Genomic DNA, 23701 nt, shown 5'->3' with positions numbered 1-23701 from the left:
TATTACATAAAAAGACTTGCTGTGTATAAATTATTCCTAAAGAAATTCCTGTGTTTATATTAAAATGAATCAGTAGATAAAAAAAATTTCAAAATGTTTTTGTATATTCTGTTGTAAGAATTTATTCCTGTTATTGCGATATACTCGGGATTCTTTACATTATGAAAAGAAGAAACTTTGTCTATTTTGAATGGCTGAAGCTAAGGCTCCTTTAGTTTCTCTTACTCTGCTTTTTTCTAGTAGTTTCAGTACTACATGATTTAAGTTAAATAAAAGAATTCTGTATGCATTTGCTTGTTTCTGATTTTGTTGCTCCTTATGCAAAGCAAGTACAGGTTAGAAAACTCAGAGTAAAGCTGCTCTGATTTTCCTCTGCCCTTTCTGGCTGCTTCTAATTGAGCTACTCTTAATAGGAGTCAGTACTGCCATTGTTTGGTTGAAATCAAAAGCATTTTCATCGAGAGACACTGAGCTTTTGGCTCCTTTGTGGCTGAGATTTGAGCAGTTCTGCACGAGGCGGTTCCTGTGGATAAGGTGAGCATTGTTAGTTATTCATTTACCTGCAGAGCAGTCCCCATGTGAGGCATTCAGCCAGCCAGCACCTGGTTTTCAGCTTTCTGTACCACTGGAAAAGCCAGTAGCAGCATTATCTTGGCGTTTCCAGTTCCTCAGACTCTTGGCATCAACACGTTGACTAAAACAAGGCTCAGTGGTGGCCCCAAAGCCCCAGCAGCTGCCTGTGCTGTTGTGTTTGTCTCTTGTCCTTTTTACTGATGGTGCTTGAGGAACAGGCTTTTGTTTCCCTCAGGAAATCCCAGGTGTTCAGATTAAGCTGCTGCTGTGCTGTTCCACTAACTGATTCCATCTTGTCCTTGTGTCCTGGCAGCAGGATTTCAGAGGAGAGTGTGGACATTCCCTGTGTGACCCCCTGTGGTACCAGCCCTTCTGTGTGGAGCTGTTTGAGATGTGGAGGAGTCTGGTCCCATGTTTGACAGTTTGGGATCTCCTTGGGTGCCTGTTCTGTAGGTAACCTCAGGTGCCCTAACTCTCCCCACAGCACAGTGCTTCAGGATTGCCTCTCTTGGGACAGGTTAGCTTTTGGATTTGCCTTTGGGTTGTGCTCTGTGGAAGGACTGGGGTGTTTTCCCTTGGGACAGGCACTGAAGAATTTGGGGAAAGTGGCAGGTTTGGGTTGAAACTCAAGGTACAAAGAGCATTAGAGATCCTGCTGGTTTTGTTTTCTCTGAAGTCCCTCTGAGTCAGAGCCCATTGCTGATGTGGAAAGCAGCATCTACAGCAGGTCAGTGAGAGAGAATTGTAGAACTTCACACACCAGAATCCCCAAGTGTGTTTTGGTTTCTCCCATACCCACATATTTTGTGGGCTGAACTCTGGACTCGGAAGGGCTGAGGGGGATCTCTGTTACCTCCATCTCGTGCTGAGTCCTTATAGCTGTGAGCATCCATCTGGGGTCAGCAAGTCTTTTCTGATGTCTTTCTAACCAACAGAACCAGGATTCAGCATCTAAAATGTTTTCAATCCACTTTCACACTTTCTGAAATCTGAACAACTTTATTGTTTGCAATATGAGCCGCCAATCATTTGGGTTTTTTCCCCCTCAATCCTTTTCTAAGAGATGCAAACGGTTGGGTTTTGCAAGGAAATTACACTGAAAATAACATGGGCTATAAAATCCTTTGTGTGTGGGTTTTAAATAATCTTTAGATCTGCTTCATTTAAGAGGTAAGGAATTACATTCTAAGAAATCATCATTTTCCCCCTGTATGATCTGTCTCTCTTTGTTCCCCACACTGTTCTAACATTGCTAAGATAATGGTCTGTAATGCTTTTCCTAGAAATTCTGCTGTTACCGACTCAGATAATGGAGGGACGTGGATGAAAGCAGCTCTTCCATTGCCATAATACAGAGAAGTGTAGTAGGTGTAATCACAGATGTACCTGCAATATTAAGAACAAAACAAAACCAGAAACCTGAATTAAGGCTCAGTAAACCTTGATTAAATTAAAATATTCTAAGTAGCCAAACCAGATCTGGTTTATGAAATTATTAAGAACATATTTGCTTAGTGAATAAAGGAAATGCTAAAATAAACCAAGTTTGAGAAACAAATGTTGCTTATCTGATGGTTTGGTTTCTCAGACACCCACCCACAAAGAACTTTAAATAAAATAAAAAAAATAATCACAAGACAGGCATTCTTGTGGGGTGGGAAAGGTTACACACCCTGCTGGAAATTACAACCATGTAACACAGTTTTTGTCTAAGTCATAAAATCTCCCTGTCTGAAGGAATTTTTCTTATCATTCCACCTTTTAAAATTCAGGTGCAAATCTTGAATTTAAGGGCCAATATTAGCTGATTTTTATTTAAAATAAAAATGAAAATTACTGGTTTGTTTTCCTTTCCAGTGAAGACTAGCATAGTAGAAAATTGCTTCAATGCTACTGGAACACATAATGAGATCACAGGCCTGGTTCTAACAGTACCTGTAATTGCTGCTCTCCAGTATATCTATTTACATTTTGTATCCCTCCCAGCTGAGAAAAATAGATTAAAATCTGCTACTAGTCAGTATTGCTTTCAGACTCTCCTAATAGCTGAGGTTTACTGGAGTTGCTCATCACGGGGCGTGCTATGTTGGAACTTGTTTCTTTTGGAATTTACAAATCTATGGAAAAATATCTACTGGCTGTAGTTTTTCATGAAGGCTGCTTTACATAAAATTTAAATCCATCCCAATTTCGTTGTTGTGCCCCTCTGAAGACTTTGCTTCAGAGTGATTTGTGTTGAGAAGATGCCATGGCAAAGATTCCCCAAGGTGAAACAAGCTGAGTTGTTTCTGTGAGCCCCTGACAGGTGGCATTTACCTTCCTGCATCTCTGGAAAGGATGATATCAATCCCTTCCACTGAGATGTTTTTCCAGAGAGCCTTCATATTAATTGCAGATTCAATCTTTTCTGGGCCATCTAGCACGCAGCAGGCACCTTCTGGGTGAAAACCACAAGCATCCCTCTCCTGGTAGCCTTTGTTCTTCCCACACTGCTCCAGGATGATGAGCGCTGTGGCGGATGGAGCCAGCCCAACGTGAACTGTAAGCTGGTTTTTCCCACCAGAGTGAATAACAGGAAATTAAAAATGAGACCTGTTTTTTTTTAAAAAAAACACGTGATGCAAAAGTGCCAAGCGTTATGTGAATTGCTGGCTTCAAGGTGGGGAGTCTTGCTCATGTCTAAAGAAAACTTTGATAAGGGATTATAAATGAGAACCAAGTAAGGCTGGAGTTTTTTGTTGTGTCTAGTCAGGACTGCAGAGCTGCAGTACCTTTTTTGCAGTTTATGGTAGATGTTTTCCTTTCCTTTGTTCAGCATCAGTTATGCTGTTTAACTGGCATAGGGTTAAACCAGCCTGCTAATTAATGTGTGCTCGGAATTTCAGCTTGGAACCTTGATCACAGTATCATTAGTCACTTTCCAGAGTTGTTTGATGTTTTGCAATAACTCTCTTGGAGATTTTTTCATTGTTTTCAGGGAAGGGGAGGAAATTGTGTAACTTCATCATTACCCACCAGTGGCTGAAGAGTTGTCCATATCTTGCAGATTTGCTCCTTTGCTTTTTGGTAAACCACTGGTAGCTGCATGATCCTGAGATTGATGTTTTCACCAAGGCCTCTCTTGGACAGCTCCTGTGTTTACAAAAAAGCCACTGAGGACTTGAAGGAGCACTAGGTTTCTGATTCTGATAAAGAAACTGAGCTGATTGAACTGAGAAAACACGTTAAAGAGCAACATCTTAGCCCATGGTTCCTGAACATTGGTCTGCAATGAGATTTGTTTTGTGGTTGCTCCCTCTCTTTTAACTGGAAGAGGCTAAAATGTGTTAAACAGTTTGCTAATGTCACGTCTGTCCGTGTGGAGCCATTGTTGTGTTTTCCAAGGAGATGCTCAGTCTCCAGTGGGTGGGAGGGGTTATTGCTTTGGGACTGGTCCCTGGGGAGCCATGAGACAGCATCTCTCAGAAAAGCTCCACCCTTGAAAGCATCTAAATAGGCTTTGCTGTAGGTAAGAGCTGTTTCTCTGAAAGATCTGGTAGAAAAACTGCACTACCAAGAGACAAAAACAAGGAGAATTCACCTTAAGCGTGACTTTTTCACTGCAGGGGCACAAGATCTGCTGGCTTGACCAGGTTCAGGTAAGCTTTGCTGAAGGTCACTGTTAATGTGAGGAAGTCACATTTAGAATGAGTTTAATTAATTTTTTGGTCCAGAATGTTTCTCTAGTAAAAGGAAATGTCACTGAGATGTTACTCCTGTGTTAATTATGTACAGTTGAATTTCCACACAGGACCAATTTTCCCAAAGAAAAGATTATGCCCAGAATTGAGGTGAATAGAACAAAGCAGCAGGTTGGGCAGGTGGTTGGAAGATGGTCTGGAGAATAAATGTCACATGGAGATGACTTGAAATGATTTTGTCAGTGGAAGAGGGATAACAAACAAGGCATAGGCCCCAGCAGAAGATAAGCAGCTGCAGTGGCAGGATGCAGAAGGAATTGTCTGAGGTGGAAAGCTTTGTCCCAGAAAAGTGGAATGATGGTTGAAAATCCCTGTTCCATTTCAGTAAACCACTACCAAAGGATGGCACAGGTTAAGTTTTTAAGGGGACACAGGCAAAAGTGGAGATGTCTGATTAGCCCAAGAGACCTGTAACTGTAATCAGTGTCATTGTATTCTCGGATTTTTGTTTCTCACTCAGGATACCCATGTGGACGAGGCCCACAGTTCTGGGAAATTTGCCCTTCAACACTCACTTCCTATATAAACTGTTCCAATTTTCTTGTCAGCGGAAGCATTGATTAGCTGTGCTCAATAAACTATTTGACACAAGCAAGGAAACAATGCCTGCAGGGAAGTAAACACATTTGGAGAACAGTGCCAGCCTTTTTTTCCTGTAGGCACTGACAGTCTTTGAGAGCCCATTGCATCATCCTGCTGAAGAATGCTGTACTGTGCCTGAGCCTCCACACAAGAAAACCCCAGATGGTTCACAATTAGCTTTTTTTTTTTCCCCCAAAGCATTTTTAATTTTTACATTTAATGAGATGCTTTCTTTTAAACTCTAAGGCTTAAAGGACTCAACTGCCCCTAACTTTGGTGCAGAACGTGGATACCCAAAGCCAGCTGTAATGCTGTTCTCCTCTCGTGCTCTCTGGGCTGAGACATTCTGCTGTCACCAGTGGCAGAAACACACAGAAGTACTTTTGTGCAGGGCCAAACTCAAGCTGGCCAATAGCAAATGGCTGAGAATTTGTGTCAAAGGAAGATGGTTCTCCATGTCCTGAGCAATTTCAGCGTGTTGTCAATAATGTGTTTTACTGTGTTGTCTAACAATCCCAGCCATGGGCTTACATTCATTAGACCAGATGTTGTGTAAACATGGAACAAAACAAAAAAAGGTTGTTCCTTGTCTCAGCCTTAACCAGAACCAATTTTGCATTTAAGGTGGGAGACTGAAGGTGGTTAGAGGAGGGTAACTGCACCTGGAAACTAGAGCTCACACTGGTGAGTGAAGTCAGTAAACAAGTGCCTGTCTTTTGTAGTTGAAACAGGAAAGGAAATTTCAAAGGAGGAGAAAAGTTTTGGAGGACTGTTTTGTGGGAAAAGTAGCTCAAAAGAAAACATGAAGATTCTTTTTCTGGGAAGTTCTAGAAGGGAGAAGAAATCCAGCATTATCAGCTGCTGACCTTGAGGTATTGTGAGTTGTGGTCATAGTTCTGGTCCACTGGTGTTCTGGTCCAAAGAGAAGTGATTTGCACAGCACTGTGCTCAGGTTGGTGCTCAGCGTTGGAAATTGCTTGAACTTCTAGAAAACCCTGGAAAACATCACTGATTTTGTCTGAGTTCTCACTGATTTGGGTCGCTGGGAAGGTGGTTGCGTGTGTTAATCTTGTGAACTGCTTGTGTTGGTGCAGAAAGGAAACCAGAAGGTTTCAGTTGCCCCAGCCACACTGCAAGTACATTGCAAACAAAGGTGTTTTTGTGTGGCTGGTTAGTGGGGGTTTGTTTATGTGTTTGGTTTGGGTTTTTGGTTGTTTTGAGTTGTTGGGTTTTTCCTAATCCTGTAGATAACCTTCTTAAAACTTCAGGGACGTAAGAAACAGAAATGAAGGCACTAAATAGCAATGTCTTAGTTTCACAGATGATGAAACTAAAGCAGAGAGGGAGAGAGACAGATTAAATGACAGATTTCCAAAGACCACATGGTCAGTGGCAGGATGAAAAACTGCACTGGGAGATCTGATCCTCATCTCCCGATAGCAGACATAGTTCCCAGAAGCAGTTGGAAATGTGACCTGTTCTTTGCACTAACAGTTTAATTACTATGAATGTTGTCACTCAACTTACATTTGTGCCCTGTTAACTGGGGACTTTGACCTTGATGGTGGAGTGCTCTGATAGGTCATTTGGGTGCCAAGCTGCAGACAGGACTTTCTGGAGGAGACACAGCAGCAGGGTTGGATCAAGGGTTATTAGGTGGAACCATCAATCTGCAGCATGGAATAAATAAATCAGGGGATCTGGGATTCTGAAGGTCCCATGTGGTGCTGCAGCACTAAGGCATCTTGATAACTCAGTGTCAGCAAATGCAGAGTAAATACCTGGTGGTGTTTTCCTTCAGTGAGAATGTCCTGCACTTCCAGAGTTAAAAGTGTTGCTGGCAGAGCTTTTGTGCATATTTTATGAGGCTATTTCAGGTGAATGAAGTTATGAGAACCATGAAAAACTTAGTGAGACAGGTTTCTAAAAGATAAGCTGTCTTCCTAGTGCTAGACAACCATGCTGGGCCAGGTGATGGTGTGTGTAAGAGCTCTGAAGTTTTTCTCCAGGACCTTGAATTGACAGATTTGTCTGTGCTTTTGGGTTCATTTGATCTCCTTTTCCCTGAACACTTGAGGGGTACCTGCTGAGGAACAAAAACTGCATGGATGAAGAATGCAATGCTGATGAATGCCTGGTGTGAGTCTTGTGCTGTGATGAGAACTTGGGTCCATGCAAAAACAATGGGGTATTCCTCACATTCTTGAAAAAAATTATCTTCATATTCTAAAAGAGGAAATTCAAGACAAATACTCTTTTTAAACCAGTAGGTATTGTGATTTGTAGAGTTTTACTCACATTTATCGTTGGATTCCTGAGGACTTCAAGGGAAATTGGCTTATTCACCACAAAGGCAATAGTAGTAAATAGTGAATTTGTAAGAGAAATAATATTTTTCTGTGTGCCCAGGAGGACACAGAAGGGATGTAGCTATTGGAATGGGCTGTGTGCTCATTGGATCAATCTCTGATCCTCCCTACAGCAAGAAGAGAAGGTTCAGGAGCACAGGTGATCCCACCAACAGCATCTTGTGGAGGAGCTTAAGGGAGCAGTTGTGAGCAAGTACTGCTCACAGAAGGGCAGCCACGGTTCTTTGGCAAAGGATCCATTTCAAAAGTGAGGTTATGCTTTGGAATTAGGACACTGGAACTGTTAAATGTATTTTTACAAGGTTTCAGATGCTTTTGGTATGAGGACCCTTCTTGGATGTGAACTTTTATGACTGTGTGTATCAGCATTACATCATCACTGAGGGTGCTGTGATGTCCAGGCTTCTGATAAGCACCTACTTCATTCTGGGGTAATAATTAGGATAGTTCTGGGTAATGCTACAAAGGCATTAAGCCTGACCAGTCATATTTAGTAGGTCTGTTCTGGCTGCTCAGCACGTTCCTGAGGATGAATTTGAGTGCACACTTGCATGGTTCACAGCAAAGAGACTTGGCAGGAGGGTTTTATGTCACTCCAGTGATCCATGCAGGTACCCCAAGCCAAGACAGGATTACTTCCAGATGTAAATACTAAATTTTTCTATCTTTAATATATGTGCATAAGATTTCTGAAGATCCAAGGGCTACTCCTATGAATGAAGCCAATGGAACAACACTATGAGATTGCTATTTAGTATGGAGAAACCTATCAAAATCCAAAGTACTTCCAGATTTGCAGCAAGTTTCTCTGACTTGCCTGAATTAACCACCTTTGCCAGGTAGTAGGAAACCAAAGCAGCATCCCAAGTCTGAATACAAATTAATTCCACATAGAGGGTGCCACATCAGAGGGAAATGGATTTGTTCTCCTCCATGCACAAGGACTGACATCTGTTTTGTTACAGAATGCTGTGGCCCTTGTTATGTAACTCCTTGGCGTGGCCAGCTCGTGGCATTGTTACAGAAAACTCATCCCATCCGTGCCTTCTTGCTCCAGGCTGTTTTGCTTGCAGATAAAGAACATGCTCTATTTTCAGCCAGAAGAGGATGATCTTGCACCCAAAATTAGAACCAATAGGAATCAGGAAATAATGAGCAAGAACACTGTCAACTGACAAATATTTGTGGTTTAGGGCACATGTCAAGTTGGAGTTAAGATAATTTATGGGCCTCCTTGGGTCATGGCTGGGGTGTGGAAAGGTATCACAGAAGTATTTTTGTTTCTTGTTTGACTACAGGGATAACATCCCTCATGACTTGGAGGGGGCAAGAGATTTATTCTACCAAACACCAAGCTGCACTCAGCATTCTTCACCCAACAAAGGTAGAATAGAAAAGATGTATGTTTTGGTGGAATTGCTACAGCTTTGGTCTTTGGAAAAACATAGTGGCTCCTTGTTTTTCAATCATCTTGGCTTGAGTGTACTTCATTTTCCAAACAGATATTCAGTAGCTGTCACCTAAATTAGTACTATGGTTATAGTCCTGTAGAGCCATCACCTTTCTGTCATTGCTAATACTTTCCTATAGCTGATTTTCTCATTTCAGTGTCCAAAAGAATTAAAAAATATATGGACTTGTTTCAGCCTTCATAATAGAACACAGACTCCTTGGTTTGTTTTACATGTCCTGCTTTCCATTTTTCCAGTATTATCTGTCATTTCTTGCACATTTTGGACCAATGCTCCAATTTAATTTTACTACTTTGACTGTTCCCCCACTAGTTTCATATTTCATTCTGTAACCTTCTTTTTACCTTGGGATTACTAAAATCTTATGTGAAAGACCCTCTCACAGTAACTCTGTTCATAGTACCTTATGAGAGTAACTGAACTCCAGGAAAGGCTCTTGTCTGTGACAAGGAGAATGAATCAGTTGATGCTGAAAGCCAGGTATCCAAACCATGTCTTTGTATCTCCCAGCTAAATTTGTTCTAATACACAGATTTAGGAAACAAGCAGGAATTTTCGAGACTGCATCAGAGACTTGTTACTGCCAGTCAAGGTGTATGGAGGAAAAAAACCCTCTCAGAATGACCTTGTTTTCAATTTAACTGTAGACTTCACTGTCATTTGAAAGTGGAAGCCAAAGCTGAAATGTGAACTCACACTCAGAACTGCAGTTTAGGTTCTGTGTGCCTGAAGCAGGCAGTGAGAACTCAATAGGCTCCACTTGTGTCACACAGACAGGATAAAATGAACTGTGGTAGGAGAAATGATCAGTGTACTGAAGACAGGGATAACCTGTGGAACATGCAGTAGTTGTAGAGAAGGCACCCGGGATAAAAATAATTTTTTAAAATAAAGAATAATGTTTTGAAGTGCTTAAATAGCACCAAAAAAATAATGCAAGTAAAATAACATTTAATTTCTTCATTATCCTCTTTGTTCCATGTTGGGTGTCTGCTCCATGTGGCACAATTCTGTTTAATGATTCAGGAAAAGGGAATGGAAAGCCTAAAACCAGTTTGTGTTGGGATGTCTAAAAAATAAAATTCTTCCCTCCTTTTTTTTTTTTTTTTTTTTTTTTTTTTTTTTTTTTTTTTTTTTTTTTTTTATGCCTACCTTCACTGCTTCCCAGCTAGAATTAACCAGGTATTGTCTGAAGGGACCAAAACCTGAAAAAAAGAGAAATATGTTTTTAACCTGTGCTTATTCTGCAATTGCAGATTACGTGCTGACATGTGTGCACACATATATTTGATCTTTATCTTCCTAGTTTTGGTTATGGAGGTTGAGTTTTTTAGATAGGATTTAGCTTTTATAACACTTAAGGGAATAGTATTTTCAATTTGTATATTCACTGATAAAAGAACTAATCCTGCAATCTTCATTGATGTCAAGGCTTTCTTATCAGAGAGCTGGGTAAATGTAGTGGAACCAATAGGACAGATCATGTAAATGATGATTTTGGGGAAGGATCATCATCCATAGAAATACCACTACTAAAAGTTATGGTATTAAATACTCCTGGGTCACAGTTAATGTGTCATTCGTATTGTTAAAGCTCATGAAGATGAAGCTGTGCATATTTAATGAAAATGTTTGGAAGAGTAAAATTTATTTAATTTGTGATTTATTTTAATCACAAGTAATGAAAACTTACCGTTTTCTATCCAGGAAATGTGATGCTGGGAAAAATGTCTTATTTCACTTTTTTCACCAGGAAAGAGAGGAGAAAAGGTGAAACAACACTTTGACTCCAAAAGTATTAAATTCAATTTTATGCATCTTTTTTTTGTAAAAGGATTTTTTTTTTATTAATAAAAAAGGGAAAAGACCTAATTTTGAGCAGATGGGCATTTTGTCATTGGAAAGTTTGATGGAAAACTCCCACTATCTTTATTAATCTCAATTAATGTTCTCAATCCAGAGTGTTGCCAAGTCCTAGATCCTGGCTGTCAGGAAAATGACTTTGTGAAATGGTTTTAATGCTATAACTCTTAAATATTTAAAATCCTTAAATGGACAAGTAAATACTTGACAGCAGATGATTGCCATTTTGCACAGTGAAAGCTACTTGTATGTGGAGGCAATTAAGTCTAAATGCAGGCTTGTGACAGCTTAATTAGTGCTAGACTTTAAGCATTTCTTAATTTGTTAATATTTATTTCATGATTGCTCCATCTTTTCTCTTTAATGTTATGAAAAGCTTATATTTTTGACAATATCTTCTCCAGGTTTGAGTTCCTCCTATGGGGAGGGAACAAAGAAAATACTGCTCATTTCACATTTCCAGGAAACATAAAACCCCATTAGTCCTACTGTGCTTTGAGAGCAAAATTCAGGTGGCACCTGCTCCATTTTGGAGCCGTAGTTGTACAACCTTCTGTACCTGTGTGTGTAGAACTGCAGAATTATAATAAAGTTATTAAGTAGCTCACAATGAAACACTTGTGTCAGTGGTGGCCCTAAGAAACTACAGCTTAGGATAAAATTGCTATGAAAGATTACTAAAATGTAGGAGAGTTTTACTGCAATACCTGAAGCAATGTGGAGAGGTAGGTGGCTGAGTGTTACTGGGCTCCATATAATAAACTGGGCTCCCTGCCAGCAGGTTTATATTCTGAGCAGGTGAAAATGTGACAGAGACATGCTGTGATAATCTCTGTAGTAGATTAAAAGATGCACGTGTGTCTTAACTGGTCTAAAGCTTTTTGACCAAGGAGATTTCTGGACATAAATGGTGATCTAAAGAGAGGAAAAAACTAAGAGGGTGCTAAGAAGTGTTCCCAACAGGGGTATGTGCCATAAATATCATAGGAGAGAACCAGACTGTCAGCCTTTTAGGAGGTTAGCAAATACCTCTTGCCCTTTCCTGCACTCCCATCCAGCTCATCTGCAGTTAACGTCTGGAGCAAGCCAGACTAGTTCTGCCCATCTTGCAGCTATTAAAAAAAAAAAAAAAGTGTTTAATTGAAAACAGCAAGATGCAAATCTCTTTGATGTAGCTTCACCCTCGTTCCTATGTCCTCAGATGACCTGCAGTGGAAAATTATCCAGCAACTCACATGTCAAGATATGTGTAATGATTGCCCTTAGATGAGCCAGTGGCAACAAGAGGAACAGCGAGCAGCAGCATTCCTTAGGAGCTTTAACCTTTTAAAGCTCAGCACTCTCTGAGCTGGTGGTTCTGCCTCTCTGATGCTGCAGTAGTTGGAGCCAGCAAGAGAAACTCCAAATTTGGTCCCTTGTGCTGCATGTTCAGGCATGTTCCTTTGGTATATTTAAATGGAATGGTTTAGTTTAGCAGTGATGAGGCAGCATCTCCTGTTTAAAACTCCCTTACCTTGCCATGAAACTGAGCCCCTGAAAGTTGCCATGTGCTGCTCTAATTCTGGACACTGACTGTATGACATTGTGATGCAACCTGGTTTTCTTGCTTCAGAGCGTCTTTGGGTAAGCTTTATCTAATAGTAGCCCACACTGCCTTGAGCTATGTGGTTTGGATCAGAGAGAATGTCAACAAAGATTAAAACATGGAGAGAATGAACAACAAACCAAACTGGATGGCAGTAAAGAGGGCAGACTGCAGTCTGTTTCCTCTGACATGCATCTGATTTTTCTTAGGAAGACACAGCAAGTTATTTTCCATTTGGAAATGTTACTATGACCATTTGCTACTCTTTTTCCCTCCAGGAAACTGTTTATGACAAAGATCAAGCATGCATGCATACCATCTCTGGCTCAAAGAATAAAATCAAAATCTTACCAGTCACCACCACAGTGTTGGAATTTGAATCCATGAAATCTATCCTCCAGAAGGTGGAATTTTGTTGTCATTCAGTTCCAAGCAGTGTTCTAATTCAGGTATCTGTGGCAAACTTCATTTGGGGCACCTTTTTTTCTTCCAAGTGTGATGAGTCTGGCTTCACATGACAGGGATGATTTGTGACTCATGTAACTTTTAAAGCAAAAATGATTACGTCTCTATTAAAGATAGAAGACTGGCTGACTGGGACTGCCCCAAACTTGTTCCCTTCCCAGACATGGAGTCTTTAGGAAGAAGAGGAAAAGCTTAAAGAAATTTCTTGGAAAATATCCAGCAATGTTTTTCATCACTTGTTTATGTACGAGTAAACGGAAAATGATTGAATCAGTTTTACTACATCTTTGTGGGTATTCTGTTTTTAGCAGTTGTAATTCACTTTAATGTTGAGGAATGACAACTGCAAAAACTTATCTGTCCATTTCCACTCTTCTTGGGCTTTTTCTTACTAACTTAAGCTCAGGGGTAACTCTGCTGTTCCTCTTCACAGCACTTATCTGATTTACTACTCTTGATCTTTATCTCAGGCTTGTTATGAAAGAGTCCAAGCACTGTACACTTTTCAAACCAAACACCAATGGGAAAAAGTGCGTATTTGCTAACCCAAAACATTTACTTGGTAATATCCTTTAACAGGCAACATGTTAGAAAATCTCACTCCAACTTGCAAGGTCAGAGGGACTCTAGAAGCTGGGTTATAGCTTGCTGAAACTGGTGAGTTTAATAGCTGGTCTGTCTTCATTAAAGTAGAGCCCGAGAGCCAATGGGGGGGCCTGAAATCAAAACATATGCACATTGTCACTGCCCAAAACAAAAGCATATGCAAGTTCTCTTGGGAATTATAACTATGTGGGCAGAGGGTTTCACTGGGTCTTGTTTTGAGTAGGAAGTGTGTGTGTGTGTGTGTGTGTGAGAGAGAGAGAGAGAGAGAGGGAGAGGAGAAATAAGCTAAGAATAGAAAGCCACTATATTATCTCAAGAGAGCTGGTAATTGTGAGACCTTAAGGAAAAAATAAAAATCTCTGAAGAAATCCCTTGGGTTGGGTGGTGGCTGAATGAAGTTTGGAGCTTTGACCTGTGTCTGTCATTTAAATCGTCCTGTGCTGAGACCCAAAATAAAGAAGTGTGGATTCTCCTTATTTAAAAGACTCTGATTCCACCATCCATTTTTTTCTCTTAACACAACTTGCAGAATTAACTTTTGCTGGCTGCTGGGGCTGAAGGAGCTTCTAATACAGGAAGCAGAGCTTTCTGCAGCTTTAAATAAGGTGAAATCTGCCACTGGGAGCACTGAATTATTCTTAAAATCCTACAGTTCTTCATACTCCTATGTTAATCCAGATTTTAATTTTTTTTTATTTTTATGCTTGACCAGTCATTAAGACATTTCCTATGATTCTGAACAGGACAATGACATACCAATCTTCTCATAGTTATTTTTGATTTGTGCTGGGGTTTATTTAGAGAAAAATCTAAGTACAGGGTGGTCTAATGAACAAAGATTTTGTAAGGAATAAGGCAAGATTTAAGGTCTATAGTTGCTTAATTAATTTCTAGAGTGAGACTTTCTATTTTCTTTGGGACATGAGAGCTGCTTTATATATATATATGCATATATATATATATATAGCAATATATATGAAGGGTATTCATATATAGCATATATATATGAAGGGTATTGCTTGAATGCTGGAAAATATTAGGTATTTCATTAGATATTCTTCCAGAGGGGAGATGTAAGTCTATTAGTTCCATGCACTCTGAAACAACTGATATGATCTGTTTGGAATGTAGTACTAGTTTTTAAAGTTTTTACAGCTGGCAAAAGGGAATAAGAAAAATACAGAGTAGCAAAGATTAATTCACTAAGCCTGTATGAAGAAGCTGACAGAATTTTGGAGGGGGGCAGAAGTATTGTCTTCAGTAGTTAATTTAGTCCCTTTTCATAAGCAGATGTTTGCTGAATTGGAAGTAAAGATTCTGAGATCTTTCCAGTGTTGGTAAACGCTTGTGCAAGTGTGGGAGGAATGCTGGTGGTTTAAATAAACCAGGAATTTGACAGAAATCACTGAAATTAATTTTTGCACTGATTTAACTGATTGCTCATGTTCCCAAGCTTTGTGTGCACGGTAGTATACTTAGAGGAATAATGCGTTTATTGCAGTTGTGCCACACAGTAAAAACAAGACAAGAAAAATCTGAACTAGGCCTTACTCAGAAATTATTCAGAAATGAAACCTTTTCTTTCCTCTAAGATTTCTTCATCTGAAGCTGAAGCCACTTTTGAAGTTTTTGTTAAAGTTTGATTGCAGCTTTAATATTAGCACTCCCATGTGTATCTGTGCCCAAAACAATGGATTTGAGGGTCACTGGATATTTGAGGTCTGTGCAAATTAATCTCCCCATCCATAATTAAGAATCCAAGCCCTTGCTATTTGAGGGCAAGACACAGACACAGCTGACTCAGCTAAACACTGGTTGTTTTCCTTTTTGCTACACACGGGTGTGATTGGCACGGCATCATCTCGAGGTAGGGAAGAAATGGGAGTAACTCAACCGTGAAAATCCTGGTTATCACCTTGAATATTTTTCTGCACAGTTGTCTGATACTTTCAAAAATTGTTTGAACTGCTGAGTAAGAGAAAAATATATTTTCTCCAAATGCATTCTGACCACGCTGCAGAGCTGGCAGCACACTGCTTGAGTAGCTTTTTAGTAGATGGCAAGAACAGAATATGGCCCTTCATTTAGAAACAGCTCTTTAATTTTTATCTCTTTTATTATTACTTATATATATTTCTTTTATTTCTTGTTATTGGCGGGCACTGACCAGCGTTTTAAACTGTGAAGTGGAAGTGTTTAATATATTCTCATTTTTATCTAAGCTGTTCAACACTTAATGAGAGGGGGGGAGAAATCAAGCTGTTATGCTATTTAACACTAAACCATAATGGGACTTTAAATAGAAATTTCAGGATCTAACACTCCATATTTCTTTCCCATACTAATAAAAATAAATGGTCCTCAGGAAAGACTGAAGCTGGTCTTTATGTAGATAGAAAAAGATGCCACGAAAAGAGAGGATGCAAACATTTCAGTGCAAAGCTCACTGTTCCCTGTGGAATGAGGCCTTTTCTACAGCAAAATCCACAGAAATAGTAAATGGAAAAATATAATGGCAGGTCCACTCAGGGTTTTTTTTGGTTGCTCTGCTAACAGGCAATGGAGTCCCTGTTGAGTTGGGTCCCCAGGTCACATCAGTGTACCTGGGTGTTCAAAGTGCAAAGGTGAGTTTATTTCTTTGCAAATGTACCCATTATTTCCATATACTTTAGACCTCCATGGCTTTGATACTTATCTGTTATTTTAAATATAATTGAGTGACAGTACTATGGGGGTATGAAGGCTGCTCTGAGTCACCTCCTGAATTCTACTTTTAATTTTGACAGCTGTAGTATTGGTTTTAGCCCCTGTACCTCAGTTTATGGTCTGTGGTACTGCACAGCAGGCAGCTGCCCGGGTTTTCCAAAAGCCTCTTTCAGATCAACAGCGGTCACTGCAGAACGCTACAAAAACGTTACTTTTGTACTTCTTTTCTCTTCCTAAACCTTCTACCTCACGTCACCCGCGTTAACACAAACTGGCGGTAACTTTATGCTTTGTCGTTCTGTGCCTTTTAAATAAACAATTTGGGATTTTTGTAGGAGTTTTTTGAGTTCAGACGCAGCGCGGGCCGACCTTCTCCCAGGGCCGTGCTCCGATGGCGAGGGCTGAGGGCAATCCCGAGCCTGAGGGCAATTCCCGAGCCTGAGGGCAATTCCCGAGCCTGAGGGCACTCCCCGAGCCTGAGGACATTCCCTCGCCTCTCCGGGCACGGTCCCCGCTATTCCCCGCCTTCCTCCATTCTTTGTCCCCTCAGCCGCCACCCTGGGCCCGGCATGGCCCCTCTGCTCTGCTCCCCGCCTTCCTCCGTCCTCTGCCCCCTGAGCCGCCATCCTGGGCCCGGCATGGCCCTTGTGCTCCCCGCCTTCCTCCATCCTCTGCCCCCTCAGCCGCCATCCCTCTGCTCCCCGCCTTCCTCCCTCCTCTGCCCCTTCAGCCTCCACCCCGGGCCCGGCATTGCCCCTCTGCTCTCCTCCCCGCCTTCCTCCATCCTCTGCCCCCTCAGCCGCCATCGCTGCCCGCCCGCCCTCAGTGCTGCCCGCCCGCCCCGCAGGAAGTGATGGCGGCCGAGGGAGGAGGAAGAGCGGCCGCGGGTAAGAGAGAGGAGGAGGAGGAGGCGGCTCGGGGTGGCCACGGGCGGCCGAGACACCGCGAAACATTCGGGGCTTTCCAAGGGAACTCTGCCCCGCTCGCCTGTGGCCGTGCCCCGGTGGGGCCGGGGCTCTCACGGCCGCGCTCCCGGCAGCGCCCGAGGGAGGCGGAGAGCCCGAGCCCTGCGCGCAGGGTCACCCGGAGCAGGTGCTGCAGGGTTTGTTTTTCCATTTCCCAAAGTACAGGTGACTTTTGCAGATGTTCAGCTAGTCCAGGCCTGCCCAGAGAGAGCCGGCCCGGTGGCTCCTGCCCGCCGTGGTTCGGCAGGTGATGCTGGGGAGAGGATGATCCCCCAACTCCTGTTTGCAGTGTGTGTTTGCGGTGGATGAATCAAGACTTCGGTAGATCTTTAAGCCATTAAGGAGCATTGGGGACACTGCATAAAAATACCCATTTTCAAAGGCACCGTCGGCAGTTGTTTACCCAAACTGAGCAAAAACCAGGGTTTAACAAAAGCAGAGCAGGGTTTAACAGGGACAAAAGGGTAAACACAGGGACAAAAAGCAGTAAACACATTGGTTCTTCACCACACAAAAATAGTTAGTTGGACTGTTTTGGTGTTGAGATGAGATATAAAAGGCTTTGTATACTGCAGAGTAGTGTACAAAGTAAAATATACAAATATATTACTGCATACATATACTATATCATACCCATCCTTTAGAAAGTATTCTTTAAAGCTTTTCTTTGCTGTTGACGAGGTGACTAGAACAAGAAACATGTGGACATAGAGGGTGAACTCTGTGACAAAGCCACTCTCCCTTTGTCTCCTTTCAGCAGGAGTTGATCTGCTGGTGTTTGTGGCAGTGGGTGAAGAGCTGCTCTGCCCAGCAGAACTCAGCCCTTCAGTACCTGGTGGACTTTTGAAATGAACATTGTGTCAGTTCCCAAATGGCCAAGCTCCCAGTGCTTGGTAAGAGACATGATTTTAGCATAGGTGGATCTTCTGCACGTGGGTTTCCAGAGGAGTCTGGCATGTGCAGTGTTCTGGGTTTGTGTTTGACTAGGAGGACTTCCAAGAATCTCTGTTCACGCACTTGTTTGGATAAGGGCCCATTGCATCACCTCAGTTAGCTTTTGCACTGCTTTCCCTCCTGCTCTGTTTTTATACTCTTCTTTCTTAATTTGTCACGCTAGCAGGTAAATGGAGAGAAAGTGAATTTATTTTCTGAAACACATTTTAAGTTGCTGCCATTTATCTAAAGCACCTACTTCATCCCCTTCAGTAAAATAATGATGTTGTTCATTAGTTCCTCTAGCTGCTCATGGCTAAATGCATTGCAGTCAGATTGCTCTTTTTTCCCCTCCTATCAACCACTTACAGAAGTAAAACATTTGTAATAATGCTATTTCTTGGGGTTGGGTGGGGGAAGACTCTCAGTTCTACTGATGTCCTTAAATAAAATATCTCTAGATGAACAGAACTTGGGTTTTCATGTCCAAGGAAGCATTGTAGTGTTGGGCAGTTCAGTTAATGTCTGCATTTCTCCCTGACTTTTTCATCACCCTCAAACCGAATGTTTAGAATAGTTGTTCTTCCATCCCCTTCCTCTTTTGGGATAGCTGATGTTGTTTTTAGGTGTTGTCTGAGTATTGGCATAGTTATTTAATTGCATAAATCTATGTTCAAAATAATTATGGAACAGTTGGCAATGAGCAAGTTGAGTATGCAGTACACTTTAGTAACAGATAGAGTCAGCCATTAGCTCTTGTGCAAATAGTGCTTTTCAGTTCATGTTGTGTTGTAATTGAGATGCTACAACTCGGTCTTGATGCCTGTCCTTGTAACTTGTTTTTCACAGGGAAAGATTGTTTACACTTCCAAGTTTCTAAGCCCCTTTGCAAGTCCCAGACAAACCTGGCTGTTGAGAAGCAGGCCAGCTGTTGACCTAGAACTTGAGGTTCTTGTTTTAAATTCAGCCTTCTTGCAAATTCATTTTGATTATAGAACACCTTGAAAGTCAGACCTGAATGTGTTAACCACCCAACAGAAACAGTGAGAACAGTGAGCAACCACGTCTATACAGCTCTGGAGCCTGAGAAATAGTTAGTGGATGAGAAACCTGTATATCTAGTTTGGCAATTGCATTAATGAAGCCTTAAATTTCCATCTGTCTCTCTAGGAAGATGGAAATCTCCCTGCCCTCCATGAAATCCGTGCTAATCAGTTTATAGGAAGGAGGTCAGCAGCCTGGAAGGTGGAAACACAAAATTCAGGTAGTGTATAGGCACCATCAGGAATGTGGCCTCTGCATCTAAAAATGCTTCTCAGAGCTCTGAGACTGATTAACAACCAGACTCCTACAGTGGAACTAAAATCTCATCTATGGAACTGGTAGAATTTTACTCAGACTGTGTGTACATAAGAGGTAAGGGCTCCCATAACATTGCCACAGCTAAGGCAAGTTGTTGAAACCTCGCTGTCTTTAACATAAATATGTAGTCGTGGTCTAGAAAGAAAAGAAATCAGGAAACAAAATCCTAAATACTTCCTTCAAAGCACAACTACAGCCCAAACCCCAGCAAACAAACCAGAGTCCCTTTCCATAGTAGCATTTCAGTGAACACCATCCTTCCCCTGAGGGAAAGTTTGGGAAAACAAACAGCACAGGAGAAAGTCTGGCCGGTTTCAATTTGCAAGTGGGAGGAGGTGTGCAGGCATTATGGCTGCGAGTGTGTTATAGGAACCTACGTGATGAGGCTGGTATGTATTTGCCACATTGTGTAAAGGTTGCATACTGAGAGACTTCCAAACGCCTCGCCTGGCAATTCCCAGCTCCGGCATGTTGTCTTTGCAGGATGATTGGCAGACCCTCAGGTCGCGCATAACTGGAGGAAACTGTGTCCTGCTCAGTTACCCCGAGGTCTGTGGATGCTTAAAAACGTCGTGTTTGTAACCTTTGAAACTGCTGTCTGGTGGCTGGGCTTTACAGTGTTACTGACAGCAGATGGCAAATGGCTCCTCTGATGTAATTCTTGCTGGTGTTTCGTTCCTGTGAAGTTGCACAGCTTCAAAATCTCAGGAGGTGCCTCCATGTTTTTCCCGCGTAAGGATTTCAAGCCAAAGGAAATAAAAACGTTTTCTATTATTCAGATTCCCATGGTGCCGTGTGACACTGTGGTAAGGACTGCCTTGCAGCAGTCTCAGATAAGTGCACGTTTGGTAGCAATTTTAAGGCCTGTGTCCTTTAAGTAATGCTTATTAGTATGTAACAGATGCCGTTTAGAAACATTATGCCTTTTAATAGGCTCTGCTTTTAGCCTGCATGTTCCCATTGCAGGCAGACTGTGGATAAGGCAGGCTTGGAGGTATTGCTGTCGTTTATGCAAAGCCTAAGTCAATTTTCTGCTCTGAAGTCGAGCCATGTGTTTTTCCTTGTTTCTTCTATTCTGGTCATAGCTGCCTTGCTGTGTTTTTCCCCCAAGTCATATCTTTGGCTGATTGTCAAGCAATTGCAATCAAAACCTTTTGCATTTTTAACCACCAGCAGTGGTTTCTTTTGTCCTTACAGAAGAGCCTGTGTAAACTGCATTTGAACACACTGAGCCTCACTATCAAGAGCACAGCAAGCACAGAGTTAGCCCTCTGTTGCCAGCCTGTCTTTCCTTCTCTGCTTTTTCCTCCTCCTAAAAGGAGAAAAAGGGAAAAGCAGAGCCATGCTGATTTTGGAGCACCTTCAAAGACATGTAGAATAGCTGACACAATGGCACAGAGAACCAAGAGTGATGTTTACATATTTCCTCCACTACTGGCAGCTGTTTATTAAAGCAAGTTCTGAGACAGCCTTGTGATAGCTGGTGCAGGTGATGTATTAATTTGCAGCCATGTAATAAATTCAGCAAAGTGGGAATTACTGGGGGAAGGGACGTTGGGTTTTGTTTTTTTTCCTTTTTTACCTCCCTGTCCCACCCCTCCTTCAAATTAATTGCTTTATTTTGAGATTATTCTGGCTGTGCAAATTGGTCCTTGCAAGTAATTTGGAGAAAGGCTGCTGGGCTTTTTTAGGCAGACTTATGCTCTCTGCTGGTGGGAGCAGTAGGCCTGTCAGATGTAAAGCATTTGCAACTCAAATGATGTGGTATTTGAAGCTGATATCTCTGAAAATCCAGACAGTTGTCTCATGTTTTCATCACTGCTTTGTTTGTTTGGGGAATGTTGTCCTTTCTGATAGCAGAGCAGGGCTTTCAGGTACTCCTGGTGTGCCACATACTGCTGTAATTTGTATGAGATGATGTTAAGGGTTGTGTGGGGTGTGACTTCAGGTTTCTCACACTTCCTTTGGATGATGGTAGTAATGGGGAAATGTATTTGATGTGGTACTGAAATCCTAGCCCTGGTGCCAGGTTATAACAGTGTGTGTTTCAGTAATAACTTTTAATTATTCAAACACAATCATTCTCTGAAAGTGTCCTGTCAGTCTGTCTGGCTTCTCCCCATGGAGAATTCATGTGAGACCATTTGTCAAACTCAGTTGTCATTTCCTGCCATTTCACTATTCCTTGTTTATCACAATGGGAGTCATTGTTTTCCTCCTTTCCCTCAAGTTACAGGATGACTTTGGACTAAGAGATCCTCCTTTCTACCTTCTATCTTTGTAAAGGATTGAATTGCCACTTTCTGCATTTGCACTTGTGCTTCATCAAAGATCTGCTGCTCTTCACAGAATCTTTCCTGCCATTTTCCTTTCAAATCCGCCTTCTTCCAGTTGTTCTGGAAAACTTGTGTATTTCATTTTGTTTAAGGGATAGACAAATAATCAAGTTGACAGATTTAGATTTTTTTTTTTTTTGCTTCTATGTGCAAGAAAAGACAAGTTTGATGCCAGAGCAGCTGTGGCTGCCCCATCCCTGGAGGTGTCCAAGGCCAGGTTGGATGGAGCAGCCTGGGAAGGTGTCCCTGCTCGTGGCAGGGAATTGATGATCTTTAAGGTCCCTTCCCACCTGAACCATTTTATGATTCCAAAATCCATACCTCAGCCTTCAGTAGTCAAAGTTAGACTTTCCAAGGAGCACTTCTGCCCATTTCTTGATTCTATGAAAACCAGTATTTATTAAGAACTTGATGCTGATGTTCACGAGCTCAGAGGTATTAGCAGCAGTCCCACTCAGTTGATAGAATTTCCTTGGAAAACCTTGATGTGAACATGAATCTTAAAGTCTTAATTAATGACAATCCTGAATCACCCTTTTCTCCAGCACTGCATTTTCCCCTGAATTATTCTGTAAGCTGCCTCTTTCTTTTTTTTTACATCTAAGCTCTGTGAAAAACAAAGTTAAATGTGCAGAAGTATGAATTCTGATATGTCATAGCTACAGCTGGTAGCACTTCCATGGTTTAACAGTATGCTGCAGTTTTTATTTGTAAAGTCTGTTTCTGGGCTGTAATACCTCAGCTTTTTTCAATTACACTGGGTTAAAACTTAGTGCTAAACATGCCAGTCCAGATGTGCATTGTGTGTGTAATAGGACAGGGGTAGCCTGTTTACACAGATGTATTTTAGTTTATTTGTGCTATGAGTTGGATGAGGCTTTATATTTGGAAGTATAACACTGCTAAGGATCCATCTGAAGGAAAATAGATATAGTTGGAACCTATTTGCTGGAATTTTGATTATGGGAGTAGTGCAGGTTAGAGTGGAGGAAGTGTTCCTTCAGTGTGCACTCACCATTACATGATTGCCCTCAATAAGCACTTGCTTTTCTAGCCTTCAAAACATTTTAATTCATGTGGTTTCAGCTAAGTATTTTTATGAAAAAAAGCTAAATAATTAAATCAATTGTTTAATTTCCTTGTCTATTCTTTTTCCATTTCGAAAATTTTGGATTACCTTAAGTTTTGGGAAATGAAAAACACGTGTTTTATAGACCTGGTAATAGAAGGTTCGGAAGGCCTTCAGAGCTCATGGAAGTGTGTGAAAATTGTAGGTGTTTTCCTTTTTCTCATCTACATCCAGCTAAATATATGTGTATACCTGAAGCTTTTTTCTTCTCTTTACTGAAATCAGTAGTAAAAATGTGTTTGTGGGAATGGCATGGCTAGTGGGATAGCAGCCTGTGTTTGGCCTGCCTAGGATTTGGTTTGCCTTCCATTTGAGTGACAAAATTTGTGGTAATGACATATATAGCTAAACTCGTCTATTTAATCAAACAGATTTCTTGATTGGGAGTGGGATTAGGATTATTTTTTCCTTTCTGCCTTCAGTTATTAATTCCACAGCTGAAGAATATTTACAGACAGAAACTTATTTAGTTTGTCTCCTCAAGCCCTTCTGGCCATTTGAGCAGTGATAGAACAGTAAGTGAAATGTTGGGATTGGAACATACGAACCTGAAGCCTACATCCTGAATATTCCAAGAGTTCTTGTCCTGTAAGAAATGGGGGAAAGCAGAGCAGTGGGAAGGACGTTGTTTTCATGGGTGATGTGTGTGCAGCACATGGTGCGGAGCTGCCTCGCTGTGATACCGCAGCACGGTGTTCACCCAGTGCCACCACACGCTGTTCTGATGCTGCAGTTTCACTTACACCAGAATTTGGGTTTCGTACATGTATTTGCTCGGTTAAATTCAGGATGTGAGAGTCAGGTTCTGCGTGTACTCCCAGGAGCGTGCCAAAGACCTCTTCCTTCCTTTGAAAGGTTAGACAAATACGGTTGTCTAACAAAAACCACATGCCTGGAGTTGTTCAGGCTCATGGGGAAGGGAAGAAGAAGGGTTGATGTGAAACCCTGCTGTTTATCACAGAGCTCCTGCTCCTGTGAGAGGGTGAGGGACAGCACTTCAGTCATGTGTGGATGG

General features: G+C 41.5%; 2 protein-coding genes across 2 annotated transcripts in view; one reads left to right on the top strand and one right to left on the bottom strand.

Moving 5' to 3' along the window:
* Window positions 1–634: 634 nt before the first annotated feature.
* On the bottom strand, window positions 635–23270 carry PGPEP1L (pyroglutamyl-peptidase I like). Its single transcript, XM_083870871.1, has 6 exons — window positions 23235–23270; window positions 12536–12727; window positions 9889–9941; window positions 3589–3705; window positions 2890–3119; window positions 635–1959 (listed from the first exon to the last, which is right to left on the bottom strand). The coding sequence occupies exons 2-6, from the start codon at window positions 12567–12569 to the stop codon at window positions 1770–1772; spliced, it is 624 nt and encodes a 207-aa protein (XP_083726997.1). The 5' UTR covers window positions 12570–12727; window positions 23235–23270; the 3' UTR covers window positions 635–1769.
* Window positions 16789–23701, top strand: part of LOC310914606 (protein FAM169B-like) — a 36240-nt gene continuing 29327 nt past the window's right edge. Inside the window, exon 1 of the mRNA XM_083870870.1 lies at window positions 16789–16848. Coding sequence (XP_083726996.1) covers window positions 16815–16848 — 34 coding nt within the window. The 5' untranslated portion in view covers window positions 16789–16814. The remainder of the gene's footprint in view (window positions 16849–23701) is intronic.

The sequence above is a fragment of the Zosterops lateralis genome (assembly GCF_965231275.1).
Source record: "Zosterops lateralis genome assembly, chromosome: 13".
Taxonomy (NCBI): Eukaryota; Metazoa; Chordata; class Aves; order Passeriformes; family Zosteropidae; genus Zosterops; species Zosterops lateralis.
The sequence above is the reverse complement of the archived record's forward strand: the minus strand, read 5'-3'. Positions and strand labels throughout refer to the sequence as shown.

What these genes read in the sequence shown, in the direction of transcription:
- PGPEP1L (XM_083870871.1), bottom strand. Translation starts at nt 12,569, where the DNA reads ATGGATTCAAATTCCAACACTGTGGTGGTGACTG. An exon ending in CAACACTGTGGTGGTGACTG is followed by an intron (nt 9,942 to 12,535) that starts GTAAGATTTTGA and finishes TCTTTTTTTCAG; the next exon opens with GTTTTGGTCCCTTCAGACAA. An exon ending in GGACAACTCTTCAGCCACTG is followed by an intron (nt 3,120 to 3,588) that starts GTGGGTAATGAT and finishes GGGAAAAACCAG; the next exon opens with CTTACAGTTCACGTTGGGCT.